The 15,453-nt window shown below is 41.4% G+C and overlaps 1 protein-coding gene across 1 annotated transcript in view; it reads left to right on the top strand.

The window, feature by feature from the left end:
- ADAMTS12 (ADAM metallopeptidase with thrombospondin type 1 motif 12) overlaps positions 1-15,453 on the top strand; it is a 226,202-nt gene that overhangs the window by 154,573 nt on the left and 56,176 nt on the right. Inside the window, exon 16 of the mRNA XM_050943769.1 lies at positions 9,915-10,041. Coding sequence (XP_050799726.1) covers positions 9,915-10,041 — 127 coding nt within the window. The remainder of the gene's footprint in view (positions 1-9,914; positions 10,042-15,453) is intronic.

The following is a 15,453-nucleotide window of genomic DNA, read 5'->3' as shown; positions in this document are numbered from 1 at the left end:
TATTTTGATTATATTATCAATAATATATGCTTATATAAATATTTACATATATAATATGAAATAAAAATAAATAATTGGTATTTCCTCTTATTTTATGGAATAAAAACTCTAGAAAGTTTCCTGAGAAACATGACTACAGCCTTTAGAAAGGATTGATTTAAAGAATCATATGCAAGAAGAAGCTTAATAAAGGTTTCATGCATCCATATAGGTCAAATACTGTCTCTTACAGTCCCCGTGACCTGCCTGATTCTTATCCTGGGAATCCTTCAGTAAGGCTCTAACAATTCCTTCAGTCTCTGTTGTCTGCTGTTTCAATCCAAATACCTCCTGCTCCAGCTGTGTTACTTTCTCGCCCCGTCACACCTCTGCTTCTGCAGTGCCACTATCTGTGCAACCTGAATCAAGCTGGTGGGTGCGGAGGATATTTGATGCTGCCTTTAGGCTGGATTGATTAATTGATTGATTGCCTTTAACTCATCTATCTCTTTATTTACTACCATCACTACCATCAGTATACAGAGCTGCAGGAACTCCCCAGGGCTGGTAAAGCTTCCAGGCTTCCAAAAACCATTACTATTCTGTACAAATCAGTCAAGCTGTTTTCCAAAATCATTTTCAGCTGTGCTTTTTTCCCAGATTTTCCCTGTTCTTCTGACATATTTTCTCATTTGATCAGGCTACCAGAGTCCCAGTAATGGAATGTATTCATAAATTGACTCGCAGACCACAACACAGGGAAATTCCAGGTTGCTACCCTGCCCCACACTCCTCAACTCTTGCACAGCACAGCAAACCTTTTGTACCAATCACCCACTTCCTCCCTATCACTCCTGGCTGGCTCACCAGATCTATTACCCAGAGTTTTCAGAACCCAAAGCAGTGATAACTTCATTGTTTCTCTGCAGGCAGTGTCAGGAACAGTAGGGGCACAGTTACTCTGTCTGATATATGATTGATACAAACCAGAGTGCTTTTACCTAAACCTATTTTTTTGCTAGGTCTTACATTCTCTCTCTCACACGCATATGCCACAGCAATAGGTTCAGAGCATTCAAAAGATTAATATTTACCAAAATCTGAAATCGTTTTGAGTGATTACCATCTGGGCTTCCGGGGGCTTTCCTTCCATCCAGCTGATGGGGAATTTTATGTGTCAGATCCTTGCTCAAAGAAAAGCTTCCTCATACTGCTTTAAAGCACACGTTTAAACTAAATTTTTTATAAATTTTCTTTGGACAAAACCCATAATTCATAATAGCCTCTAATAGGTTATCAATTTTCCTAGCAACAGCCAATATCAATTTCTTCTGCTGCTGCTGCTTCTTAGCAAAGCATTTCTAGTCATAACAATAAAACTTACATGTCAGAGGCACCTAAAACCAAGGTTGGCTGTCCAAACATTCCTTCTGTTTTTGTGGAGCATTAACTCACTCTCCCAGCATCAGGGACGGCTCTACCATTTTTGCTGCCCCAAGTGCAAAAAAAACACAAAAAAGCCGCCCAGACTCTATCACCCCAAGAATGGACAGAATGCCGCCCCTTTGCATGTGCCGCCCCAGGCACATGCTTCCTCTGCTGGTGCCTGGAGCCAGCCCTGCCCAACGTCCTATTCTGATTAGCACAGCTGCAAACATGCAGCAGCATGGATTATTCCTAGCTACATGATGTTTGATTTTCAGCCGGCAATGGGCTGAACACCCAAGATGGCTGACTTCAGTACTGTGAAATTCTGGGGTACATGCAGGAATGTCAGATTCAGGGGCTACAACACTTGATACCATTGAGAGACTTCCATGCAGGGCTTATCCCCTTTGGCAGGCTGTGTCCGAACTGAGTGTGAGATAGGATATAACATTGTGTTTAAATAAAGATTTACTTGTACTTCTGAGATGTAAAGTTTGTCTACTGATATTTTCTTTTCTTTTTAATGTGTGTAATAAATGTGTTATCTAATGTAATACGAAATAATTTAATGATTTCAAAAAGTAAAACCAAATCCTCCACAAACAAGTCCTGAAAAGTTGTGGCCACAAGAAAAATAACAAAGCGTCACTTAGAGTAAAAACCATAATGTTCTGTAACCTCTACCCATCCTAACAGCGCAGCTGGGCTATTAAATTGTCTAAGTGCTGCAAAACAAACAGATGACTGCTTTGCAGTCTAGATATGTGTGGACGCATATGTTCCTTGCAAACAGGGCCAGCTTCAGCTTTTTTGCCACCCCAAGCAGCGAAGGAAAAAAACAAAAAACAGAAACCTGATTGAGCTGCCGCCGAAGAGGAAGAGAGGGAGTGAAGGACCCACCCACTGAATTCCTGCCAAAGACCTGGACGTGCCGCCCCAATAACAGACGGAGTGCCGCCCCATCTGTTGGCTGTCCCAGGCACCTGCGTCCTTTGCTGGTCTCTGGAGCCGTCCCTGCTTGCAAAGAGCAACTCTAAAATACTCTAGCTAGCCATATTCTTCTAATGTAGACATTTACTGTCAGGATAACACATAAACCCCTTAGATAATATATTATTTGACCTATATGGATGCATAAAACCTTTACTTTGCTCTTTCTTGCGTATCATTCTTTAATGTTGATAAAAAAAATTGCAAATACATTCAGTCCTTTCTAAAGGCCATAATCATGTTTCTCAGAATTAGATTAAAGTGGCATTGAACATAATCTGTTTAATAGAGGACAGCCTCTTGGTTGAAAGATAGCATTAAGCAGAATGCAAAAGTTTATCTCTCTGTAGAAATAACAAGCAAATGGTAAATTTTCAAAGCTTATAAAGGGATTTAGCCACAAGATTCCCATTGGGGTTAATTAGTGTATACCCACTAAATCCCTTTTCAGCTTCAGCATTGCAAATTTAACTCCATATGTACTAGTTTAGCCCAGAGGTGGAGTTTAATCCAAAAATTGTGGTATTCATTTTGCAAACCAGGGGTCACTGTGTTTTCAGTCTGGATTTAGATGCTGATTTTCAAAAAGTTAGGGATGTAAGGTTGCCTTAATAATTGTGTATATAATTTGTGCATACAATTAGTATGATTTTTTGTGCATTCAAAGGGCAAGGTAAAACAACCGTGTGTGTGTGTGTGCATGCACTCATGCACACAATCAGGTTCATGTCAGTTGCAAATAGACACATAATCACACACATACTTTTACAGACACACAGTGTGTATGTCTGACTTTTTCCAAAACTGACCATTCTGATCTACATTTTCAGCTTTTAGTTTTGATGACGCTTTCAACGGAAGTGTTCAGGCTCTGAGTGAACATCCAAGAAAGCTCAACCTAACCATGTTCTAACCATCATTTTTGTTGGTAAATTTAGCAGAGGAATCAAGAATTGAATGGACATGGAAGGTGAACTGGACTCTCCCATCAAAAATAGTCCTTCCAGCTCACGATAGTTCTGAGATAGGCAAAGAGCAGGGAAAATTGTTTGTGAAAAAATCACTATTTGATCCATCCATGTTGATACTGTTTGTTTGCTTTTTCATGAACGGTGATGCAGACACGTTCTGTTTGCGCAAATATTGGATATTCATGCCCCAATGAGTGTACTTGCATGCAAAAAAGCTCAATTGCACTGGAAGTGCTAGCTCAGCCATTTCTGTATGTAGTGGTTTTGTATATTTGGGAGTAAGAATGTCAGGCATGGAAGGATTGGGAGAATGAGAGAGTGAATGACTTTCAAGCAGCTGACCGCAGGTCTACACTTAAAATGCTGCAGATATGCTGCTGTAGAGCTTCAGTGAAGATACTTCCTGTGCTGACGGGAGGACTTCTTCAATGGCGTCTATAATCCACATCCCCAAGAAGCGCTAGCTATGTTGATGGGGGAATCTCCAGTCAACTTAGTGCTGTCTACACAGGGAATTAGGTTGGTTTAACTGTGTCTCTCTTAAGTGTGGATTTTTCACATCCCGGAACAACGTTGTTATAGCAAACTAACTTCCTAGTGTAGACCTGGCTTAAGTGATCACTCTGTGGGACCAGCAGTGAGACAACAGGTGTAGGAAGGAGGCTGCTTCACCAGCAGAAAGTTCTCTTTGCTGGAGATACTCCCACACATGTTCTGGCTTCTGTGAGCAAGGTCTCTTCAATAGGGATCAAACTCCATGGACTGCTGTCACACACACACACAGCCGGCATCTACGTGGGTGTCCACCAGTGCCACATCAAATTGTTGCTGACATGGATCAGGGAGAAATAGCTGGGTGGAAGCAGGACCGCTATATAAAAATTGTTAGAGGCCTCAGTTCAAAGAAGCATTTAAGTATGTTTATTATGTGTGACTTCAATGGGACTTGTGTTTTTAAATTATGCATGTGCTTAAGTATGGAATAGGTCAGAGCCCGTGTGAGATATTTCTGACTCACTTCATACAGAACACTGGATATTTATAGTTACTAAATATGACAATATTTGTTTGTTTTGTTTTAAAGACTGTTTCACTGAATCTATTTGCACCTTGATGTGCATGTTACGCCCTCTAGCTTTGAAGTGAGTTATGTACATCCATAATGGAAAGATTAGGGGCCTATATCCACCTTTAATTTCTGAACAATCCCAGAACTTTCCAGATTCTGCAAATAAAGTGAATCCACTTAAGGCCCCTATTAAGAATGGTATTTGTGGGATTACATCTTGAAATAACTACAAGACTCAAATAGATGAGCTTACTGATGTCAATGGTCAGGGCGGAGATAAGAGCACCCACACTGTAAACTAGGCTTCTGTACATGTTTGAAGAGGCAACCTTAGCACCAGACTTCTGCTTTAAAATGCATTACAGCAGCTGAAACTATGCTAAATAATTCATCATAGGGGAATAATTCATGTCTGAGTTTAAAATGGGGCAGAGAAGCATTTCTGATAACTTCCTTCATTTTACAACTCGCAGTGACATTTGCCAAACTCTCTGATTAGATTTCCAAAGAAAAAAACAAACATCATTATGGAAAAGTCGCATAGAACAGAATAGGGATGAAACCAAGAGGGTTCTATAGAAACTTATCTAAAAAAAAATGAATTTAATAGTGTTACCAATAACAAGTTTGTCATTTTCTGTTAAATTCTCTTGGAATTTTTCAACAATGATCAACCCTCCTCCAATCTACCGCTACCATTGCCACCATCCAAACCTTTCTTCCTTTGGATTTTCCAGTTGCATCTTATATTCTCTATGTCCATCTTTGTAAGCCATTTTGCTTAACTTCATGGATAAGTGAAATGGGAGGGCTCTGATATTCCATGAAAAAAATAATTAGAATTTGCGTGAAATATTAGGAAACAAATATTTAAAGTTTGTTTATATGTAGAATGGTTATATTGGGGAAAGTGTGAAATATTGGGAAAAACTCATCAGTTTCCCAAAGCTTATGGGTTGTTTATTATGTGTTGTTAATAGATTTCTATTTAAATTTATTTTCTTGAAACCTGCTAAAGAATCTGTGCAAAGTTGACAACTCTTTATTTAAAATACAACACGTATCCCTGACCTCATAGTAGCATATTCTGTTTTGACCCCTTCAACAGACCTATATAGGGGAGAATGAATATCACAGTGGTACAATATTATTGCTCTTTTGGCCCAAAGGGTTAGCAACCCTGTTTGTTCACAGAAAATTGTGTTTTCCTGAATACAACAGAAACAAATCACAGTAAGTAGTTTTCTTGCTCACAATTTCCAAGTCTGCCTCTCCTCTCAGTTATGATCCAAGAACTTTGTCTCTCTGCTCCCTCTGAAGGCCATGTTCATCCTTGCATCTTTCACTGACTGCTTGCTTTTGCCTCTCTGGCTCTGTGCCTCTCACAGCCATACAGCTTGTCAACCATTCCCAAACCTAGATTTTGCAATCAGGAAACTCTTCAATGCACCTAGTTTAGCAGGCATTGCTATCCAGTGCTTTGTCTTCAGCAGCAGTTTCTGTTGTTTCCAGCTACTTCACTACATAAAGGGTCTTAATTGCTCTTTACATTTCGCATACCTGTGGGCAAGGTAATATCTTTTATTGGACCAACTTCTGTTGGTGTGATAGACAAGCCTTTGAGCTACCCAGAGCTTTTCTACCAGTTTGGGAAACGCACTCAAAGTGAGACACTACTCTGAGTAGCACTCTTCCCAGACCTGAAGAAAAGCTCTGTGTAAAGCTTGAAAGCTGACATAGCACTGTCCACACCGGTGCTTAGGTCAGTATAACTTATATCACTCAGAAGAGTGGCAAATTCATACCCCTGAGTGACATAACTTGTACCGACATAAGTAGTAGTGTAGCCAGTCTAAGAGCGTCACAGATAAATGCAAGATCAAACAGATAGTTTAGCATAAGTTGTTAGTACATATTCTAAAGGACCATTCAAGGTGAAATGGCCAGTTTGTTGCAATAGGACAAAAAGGGGGCTAGAGGGGTTACAAATTGTTGGAATAAATCCACAAACAAGGGAACCTAGGCAGACCCATAGTATCTGGCCACAACAGTCTGATTGAAGGAATATCAGGACTCAGAGAAACCATCCTCAAACTGCTCACCATACAAAGGGCCATCTTCCTCCAATGCACAACCTACTTCTTCCACAAACCCCATAACATTATCAGCCTACCTCAGAACACCATCGTTACCACCATGGCTGTCCCTTCCCTATACACCAACATGCCTCAGAGCTGCCTGCCTCAAATATTTACAAGAAAATGGATGAGCTCAGATATTCCTCCCCAAAGACATCACCAAACTAATCCATTTTATCCTCCCCCATAACAATTTTACATTCAACAACAAACATCTTGCCCAAACCATGGGAATAACCATGAGTATTAGGATGGCTCTCCAATATGCCACCCTCTTCATAGGCCAACTGGAAGAAGAATTTCTGGACAAATGCAAAACCAATTATATACCTGAGATACATTGATGATATTTTCATCCTCTGGACGGACAACTTAATCTTCCTCATAGATTTTCGCCACAACTTGAACGACCAACCTCTGTCCATAAAACTCTGTCCGGAACACTCCCACACTAGCATCAACTTCATGGACACGGCCATCAGCTTCAACAATGAAACCTATAGACAACTATATACAAGAACTTCATGGATCACCACACCTACCTTCATAGATCCAGTGACCACCCAAACACACCAAGAAATTTGTTATCTACAGCCAGGCACTCAGATATTGCAGAATATACACCGAGGAGAAAATCCGGATTATATACCTTAACACACTCAAAACTGCCTTCACCAAATAGGGACACTGCACCAGAGAAGTAGATAACGTCATGGAATGGGTCATCCAAATACCATAAGAGAATCTGCTTTTAGAAATAAAACCCTCTGTGACCACACATGCATAATTGTCACCTACCACCCCACACTGGAACCCAGATGGGGTATCGTCAAACAGCTACAACTCATACTCAATGGGGACTCCATCCTGAAAGAAATCTTTCTGAACACCATTTTCAAGCAACCCCCCAATCTCTCCCAAGCTCATCATCAGAAGCAAGTTCCCCACAAACCAGGGCACACGACCCTGCCACATCAACAGATGCAAAACCTGCAGATACATCTCCACTACTACCATGATCAACACCCCCCGCTACTAATCTTTCAAGATCCGTGGGTCTTAAACGTGCCTATCACAACATATGGTGTACCTCATTCAGTGCACTGAAAGCCCCAATAACAACTGTGTGGGTGAAACCAGACAATCATTACACTCTTTCAAACATGAAAATAATAAAGGACAAAAACACCATATCACCTGTGGGTGAACACAAAGTGATCTCTCTGTATCTGACCTATCAGTCCCCAACCTCAAAGGAAACCTGCTCAACACTTTCAAAAGACGAGCCTAGAAGCTTAAATTCATAGCTTTGCTAGACACTAAAAATCATGGTCTTAATAAAGACACTAGATTTATGGCTTCTTACAACAATCTGTAGCCTACTAACTGCTTTTTGTCCTATGACTTTAGAGGTGTTAATGGGCCACTTTTAAAATGTGCACTACTGCTTATGCTAAACTATCTGTTCAATCTGGTATTCTGGTGTGACAATCTTAGGCCAGGTCTGCACTTGAAACTTACACTGATCTACCTACATCACTTGAGTGTGAAAAATCCACAGCTCTGAGCAACGTAGTTATGCCAACCTAACCCCTGGTGTGAACAGCGCTGTGTCTACAGGAGGGCTTCTCTGGTCAACATAGCTATTGCCTCTCACAGAGGTGGAGTACCTACGCTGATGGGAGAAGCCCTCCCAGAGGCATAGGTAGCAGCCGCTGCAGCATTTAAATGTAGACCTGCCCTCAATACCTTTACCGAACCTGAATAAGAGCTCCATCTCGCTTGAGAGCCTATCTCTCTGACCAACGGAAGTTTGTCCAGTGAAAGATATTGCCTCACTTGCCTTGTCTCTCTAATCCCTATGTAGGCATTTACATCAGTGGGTCTATGCAGTTCATCCCCATGCTGCAAAACTTTCATTTCCTCGGGGAGGGGGGCAAGGTGGTTGAGGTAAAGTTTGTATTAAACCAACTTCTTTGGTGAGAGAAACAAACTTTCACAGAGTTCTTCAGATCTGGGGAAAGTATGCAGTATCACAGCTAAATACAAGATGGAACAGATTGTTTAGCATAAGTAGTTAACACGTATTCCAAGGGACCATTCAAGGTGAAGTGGCCCATTCACACCTCTCCAGTCATAAGGCATGTCTATACTACAAAGTTAAGTTGACCTTACATCGACCTAAGTAGGCATACACACTACAGTATTCCTGCTGCTGCTGTAACTCACCCACTATGTCGACCTAGTACATCCACCCCAACAAGAGGCGTAAGGCTTAGGTTGATGTAGGTCAGGTGATGCAGTGTCTATATCGACACTGCATTATTTGCGTGGCCTGTTGGCTGCCAGCATGGCTGACAGTTTCACTGCTGATAGGATCTCTGTTTTGAAAGTGAGGGGAAGGGTGTTCCAGCTGTGTGCCCCAGCAGTGCTCCGTGCAGAGTGTGAAGCTGAGAGCCGGGCAGCAGCCTGGCTCCAGCTGGGATCTCAGCACCGAGCTGAGAAACTGGGGCTTTCAGCCCCCTACACTACCCCTCTCAAGTGAGTGCAAGCGCTCCTGGTGAGGATGCACATCATCGACAGAAGGAGGGGATGGATGTGAACCCTTGCAGTAATTACTGCAGTGGCTGTGTTAGGTTGACTTAACTTTGTAGTGTAAACATGCCCATAGGAGGTGAAAGGAAGCAGGGGGAGCAGCAGGGCGGGGAGTTGTTAGTGGGTTGTAGCTTGTTGTAATAAGCCATAAATCCAGTATTTCTCTGATATACTGGAACTAACACCACTGCAATAACACTGCATTTCCTCTGTGGGTCAATGGAGAGAGAGAGCATCTTGTGTTTGTTCATCCTTTATTCCAGCACAGAGGAATAGAGGGCAAGTAACAAATTCAGAGCACACAAGCTAAGCAATGACAGTGTTTATCTTCCCAGTGGGCATTTGAGCCCTTGGTATCTGTTTTAGTTGTATCTCTTTGGTATCTGTCTTAGCTGTATCTCTTTTTTTAAAGGGACAGAAATATTTTTTCCAGCTTTCTGAGATGTGGCCCATTATGTATTGGCTAAGATATTTCAAGTGCTGCGATATGCTTTTTATTCTTCTAATATGACCAAGAATAATAAATTAGGAGGTAATAGTCCTCTCCTTTTGAAAGCAAAACTAGTACAGCACAAGTGTTGCTTTTCAAACAGCCTCTGCTGCTGTTTCCTTTTTGTTCTGAAAACCACAGACTCTGCCACATAGTGGGGTGGGCCTGGTAAACCAACATGATCAGCGTCCATTGGGAATTGAGCACAAAGGTGTAAGGATTTAATATGCATGGAGAAATTATTATTCTCACAGGTGTTCAACGACAGACAGCCCAATGTGTGAAAAGGGGGGGAAGTGTGATCAAAAACTCCTTCTGTGACCCAGAAATGCAGCCAAATGGACGACAAAAGAAATGCAATGAAAAGGATTGTCCACCCAGGTAACAAATGCTGTGAATACGAGGATACTGTACAGGAGCACTATTCAGTGTGCTGTATTCTAATTTAAACATAGTATTCAGGGGAGGCAAAGAACACAGGAATTGCAATAACAATTCAGACCAATAGTCCATCAGAGGTCTCGAACAGTGGCCACTACCAGGTGTTTTAGGGAAGAGTGAATGAAACCCTGTAAAGGACAATTTCAGAATTATCTGCTCATAAGAGAAGTTTCTTACTATCAGTTAATGGGTAGTCTATGCCATGAAGCATGATTATGTGTATATCTCAAATATTTTATCCTATCTAATAAAGCTGTGGATGTATACCAGCGGTTCCCAAACTGTGGAGCATGCCCCCCTAGAGGGACACGGAGTAACATTTCAGGGGAGTGTAGTGGGGTCCAGGCCAGCCCCACAGGGATCAGGAAGGGAGCGCCACTGAGCCCAGCTTTGCCTGCAGCTCGAACCTGGCCTCAGATTCCAACAATGGATCCCAGGGGGGAGCGGACAGGTTCCATTACGGGTAAGGGGGGGGTGCAACAGAAAAGGTTTGGGGACCACTGATGTACACGTTACCCTTATAAATATCTAACCATTTTCAAAATTTTGCTAATCTCTTAGCTTTGATATCTTGTGATGAAGGTTAATTTCTCACTGTGTGTTTAACAAGTATTTCTTTTCAACAGTTTTAAATCTGCTTTTCAGTTATATTGAATGTTCCCTTGTTCTGGTATTATGAGGGAGGGTAAATAGCAATGCCCAATTTACCTTCTCTGTACATTTATTATTTAATACGCTTATCATGTCCCTTCTTATAGGTCTACTCTCTCTAAACTAAACAGTCCTGATCTTTTCATTGTCTACTCTCATGGAAGTTTTCCCATGTCCCTATTGCAGTATGTTAATTCTTACTCATCATTGTTGTTGTCTATCTCTGGACCCCCCCTTTCTGCTACATCTCTTTGTGGGATGGGGCAACCAGAATTGAATACAGTGTTCTAGGTGAGAGCAGACTATTAATTTATATGTAATGCACTATTTTTAGTACTGTTTTCTAGCTCACTGTTTACATACCCAAATGTATTCTCCTTTTTTATTTATTTTTGACAACTGTCTGTCACTAAGCAGATGTTTTCACTGAGCTGTCCATAATGATTCTTAAGGTTTTTTCCTTAGTGATTCCAGTGACTTTAGAACCAAGCAGTAGCTGGAGTAGTTAAAATTATTCCTTCCGCTATGTGTAACTTTGCATTTGTCAGTACTGAACTGCATGATGGATATTGCTGCTTTTATGTAGTAAATAACGTACAGATGTTAGGGAGATTAATGGTTTTATTACTTGTTCCTTCTGCAGTTCACAATTATGTATGATGTCTCTTTGGGGAAATATCTAGGAATGCTGTTACAGCCTATGTAAATCATTTTAAAAGTATAAAGAATGCAGCTTGGTAGTAAATCTGTGCAAATTGCCAAGGAAGTCAATTGACAGCAGAATCAAACTTATTAACTAATGGCTTCCATAATAGCTGAGGGTAAACTGAACACACAGGAGCATTTATATTTATAAAAAATATAAATTAAGCTCTTTATTCCAAAGTCCCAAAGAGAAATGACTGGGTTATTCAGAAGTTAAAAGATCCTTAAAGACCATATTATCTAGCTTCTGCTGCTTACATTTGGAAATCAGTTTCTCTTCAATAGCAGTCAGAGCCTGCTGTAGGAAATTAGATTGCTGTAAATCATTTCTTAGTGATTACAGAATTATGTTAAACATGACTTGTTGTGCTTAGTTTTCTGCACACTGCTGAAGAGATGCTCTAGCTTAATCCCAGTCTGATTGACAGTTCTAAAACCACTTACAATTCTTTCTGTCTCCTTTGGTAAATGTCCTTTATGGAGTACTAGTGAGAATAGTAAAATATTGATGAAGTGAAATGCAGGAGATTCATAAAACATAGTGATAGGGGTTTGGTTGTTTATTTATCTCTTCTTAGTTGTGATAATTAGTTGTCTGTGATGTATATGAGCTGCTGGACAGCATAGCTACTACCTGTAGCAGCACAAAATCATAGAGTAGCCATGATTTCTGATAATTAAAAAAGAATAAATAAGAAACAGAATAATAAATCTGTAGCTGCATTTAAAGCACACACACACCATGTGAAACATAGAACTTAGGAGCCTCTGTTCTAAAAACACAGGGCCCTGCTACTTGAGCTAATGGGGGATTGCTGTTCCCTATAGCAATATATCCTCTTTGTAGACTGATCACTACAAGGCAATACGATCACAGACTGAGTTAGTGCTAACATTTCATTCCACAATGGCCAGTGGTGCATGCGCACACACACACACACTAGTCATGGACTCATAGTGAGCTATTGCAATTATTTTCTAAAGTTTTCAAGCCCACAGCTAGGCTCCTGCAGCTGTGTCATCGACAGTCCAGAAGGATGGCTAAGCTTCCTCTCCGCAAAGTATTTATTTATTTAGTGTGTGCATAGTCATCTAGCCAAGCGATGGCATCTTCAGGGGCATGTTGCAGTTCTTCTGGATCCTCCGATGGCAGGCACGCTAGCAGTTCAAACTAGGAAAGTAAAGTATTAGTAAAGCAGTTTCTTTGTTCGGAAGAAAATCAGAGTGACAGAGGGAGATGGTATTTCTGCCCTTGAAAATAGGGCACACAGGGAAGTATTCACTTGCTGAATCTGTCAAAGATTCTAAGGATACAGGCCTAACTATACTCAATGCTTGTTAAGAACTGAGAAGGGATTTGGAGGATCAAACACAATGCAGTCGTGGATGGACCTTTGGTTGGCTATGTAACCGTACCTCTGGATTTTCTAGCTCCAGAAACTAAGTTACCATCAAAGGCAATGCTCTTATTAGCCGGTCATCCACCTTCCAACATGCAGATCAATTTCTCAATGGAAATGTATCATCAAAAGCAGTCATGAGGAAGTTTTCTCAGATAGCTTCCTTACCATCTATTGGATCTCATGGACTGAAAACACGTGACCACAAGGTTAGCCATCAGACTATGAATTCAAACCGAATCATACAGGAGCTGGAAGACATTCCATTCTATAGCTATGCAGCTTACTTTTGATAAAATGTACATAATCACCAGCGTGGCTGCACGTTGCTAAGGGTCATGTCTTGACTTCCACATTCTCAGCTAATAGACTCCAGGAAGTTAGTTGGAAACTGGTTAAATCGCAGGTTTCTGAGAAGTCGGAGTCCAAACATCCATGTTTCTTAGGCGATTGGAGGCATGTGATAAAAGTCTTTTGCCCATTCTCTAGTTAAACCATCTGGAGCTACATAAGACATTTCTAAAATATTTTATTGCACACAAATATGTAAAGTGTCAACTCAGAGTAGAACAGAAATGGTTGACTCCTACCATGGGGAGCTAGCATTTGATGGAAATGCTGATATGACCGCCCCATTAACTAGAGTGTTATTGACAGGCAGCAGCACAGAAAGATGCTGGTATGAACCAATGTAGCTTACAATTATATTGCTTGGTTGGTAAGCAGGTGTTTATCTTCATAGATGCTCAGTATAAAATTCATTGTATTGTCCTGAAAGGAAAGAACGATGTATTTTCTTTACTTACACTCTTTTGTACCTACCAAGTGAATAGAAATTTTCTTCCTTCCATCTAAAGAAAATTGCCCTGGCCTTTTTTGACATGAATGCCTGCTCAGACAGAATGCCCATAAATAGATAATTTGAAGTCTTCAGTCTCCTGCCATCTCAGCTGTGTTCTGACATTCTCAAGGAAGCTTGCTGCTGCCTTTAGGAGAAAAACTTTTTTAACCACCGCTAACAGTTTGCTTAGTAAATTCCAGCAATCGTAAAGGACAGAGAGTATTATTATTATTTGTATTACAGTAATGCCTAGAGGTCCCAGCCAAAATTGGGGCCCTATTGTCCTGGGTGCTGCACAGAGACATGGCAATAGTAATACCTAGGCCTTTTCATCAGTATATCTCAAAATGCGTTACAAAGGAGGGCAGTATCCCTGAGGCCCAGAGAGGGAAGTGACTTATCCAGTGTCAATGTGAACTGAACTGAGACCTCCTGCACTCTAGTCTAGTGTGCGATCCATGACACCATCAGAGACAATCGCTCCCTCAACACGATTAAGATCGAAACACATGCTGAAAAAGAGGAAGCATTATTATTTCCGGTATTTTTATTGGGGGAGGAATGAGGCACAGAGAAATAAAGTTATTTCTCAGGGTCACACAAGAATAGATCCCAAGATCACACAAGTCCCAGTGTAGTGTCTTAACATAGCCATCGTTATTCTGTTCGTGGAAGCAGAAAATTGCTTAATTCGGCCCTCTTGTGCATATGCATTATGATACATTGGACACAGGCCAAATGCTATTATTCCACAGGACCCCTGCCTCATTCAGTGCACTGGATGGAACTGCTCTGAGGAAGGATCAGGGTTGTGTAGCGAGTGAGGCTGTTGTTGGTAGGACCCCAGTCTTGTTTCTTGCAAAATTTGGAAGGTGTGTAGTGAATGAGGCCTCTGTTTGTCAGAGGGTGGAGATGGATGGCAGGAGAGAGATCACTTGATCATTACCTGTTAGGTTCACTCCTTTTGGGGCACCTGGCATTGGCCACTCTCGGTAGATGGGATACTGGGCTACATGGACCTTTGGTCTGACCCAGTATGTTCTTATGTTCTTATATTCTTCTTATGAGGCAGGGGATTGCAGGAAAAGAAAGGGTGGGTCTCAAGGCCAAGGCAGTTGATTGTTGCTCTGGAGAGATGGATTCTATCCAGCCCCTGCCACAGAGTTCCTATGTGATGGTAGGAAAGTCATTTAAACCAATGCACAGGAAAAATAATATAAAATCGAATAACAACTTTATTAGTTTTAAGAGAGAGCTGGACAAATTCATGAGTACTATTATGTGATGAGGTTGCTTGTGGTGGTGGGGGTCAGACTTCTGGTTTATGTTTTATGTTCCTAAAAGCTCATCCTTCAAGGTTTCAGTCAGCCACCTCCAGGGGTCAGAAAGCGATTCCTCACCACCACCACCACCCCAGGTTTTTTATTTCCTTCCTCTAATGTATCTGGGATGACCACAGGTGGAGATGGGACACTGGGCAGGGTGGGACTCAGGTCTCTTGAGTGGCACTGAGAGTTTTCTCTTTCAGGTGCTTGCTGGCTGGTTCTTGCTCACATGCTCGGGGTCTTGTTGATCATCATATGTGGAGTCAGGAAGCAATTCCCCATCCCCCGCGATCAGTCTGGCAGTGATTTTGGGGGACAGTTTTGCCTTCCTCTGCAGCACGTGGCTGTTGGTCACTTGCCAGGATTATCTGGGTATATCTCATTTAATCATTTCCCATTGCAGGGGCCTCAGAAACTGGTGCACCTCAGT

The sequence above is a fragment of the Gopherus flavomarginatus genome, chromosome 3 (assembly GCF_025201925.1).
Source record: "Gopherus flavomarginatus isolate rGopFla2 chromosome 3, rGopFla2.mat.asm, whole genome shotgun sequence".
Lineage (NCBI taxonomy): Eukaryota > Metazoa > Chordata > Testudines > Testudinidae > Gopherus > Gopherus flavomarginatus.
Note: the sequence above shows the minus strand (reverse complement) of the source record. Positions and strands in the feature narration are given on the sequence as shown.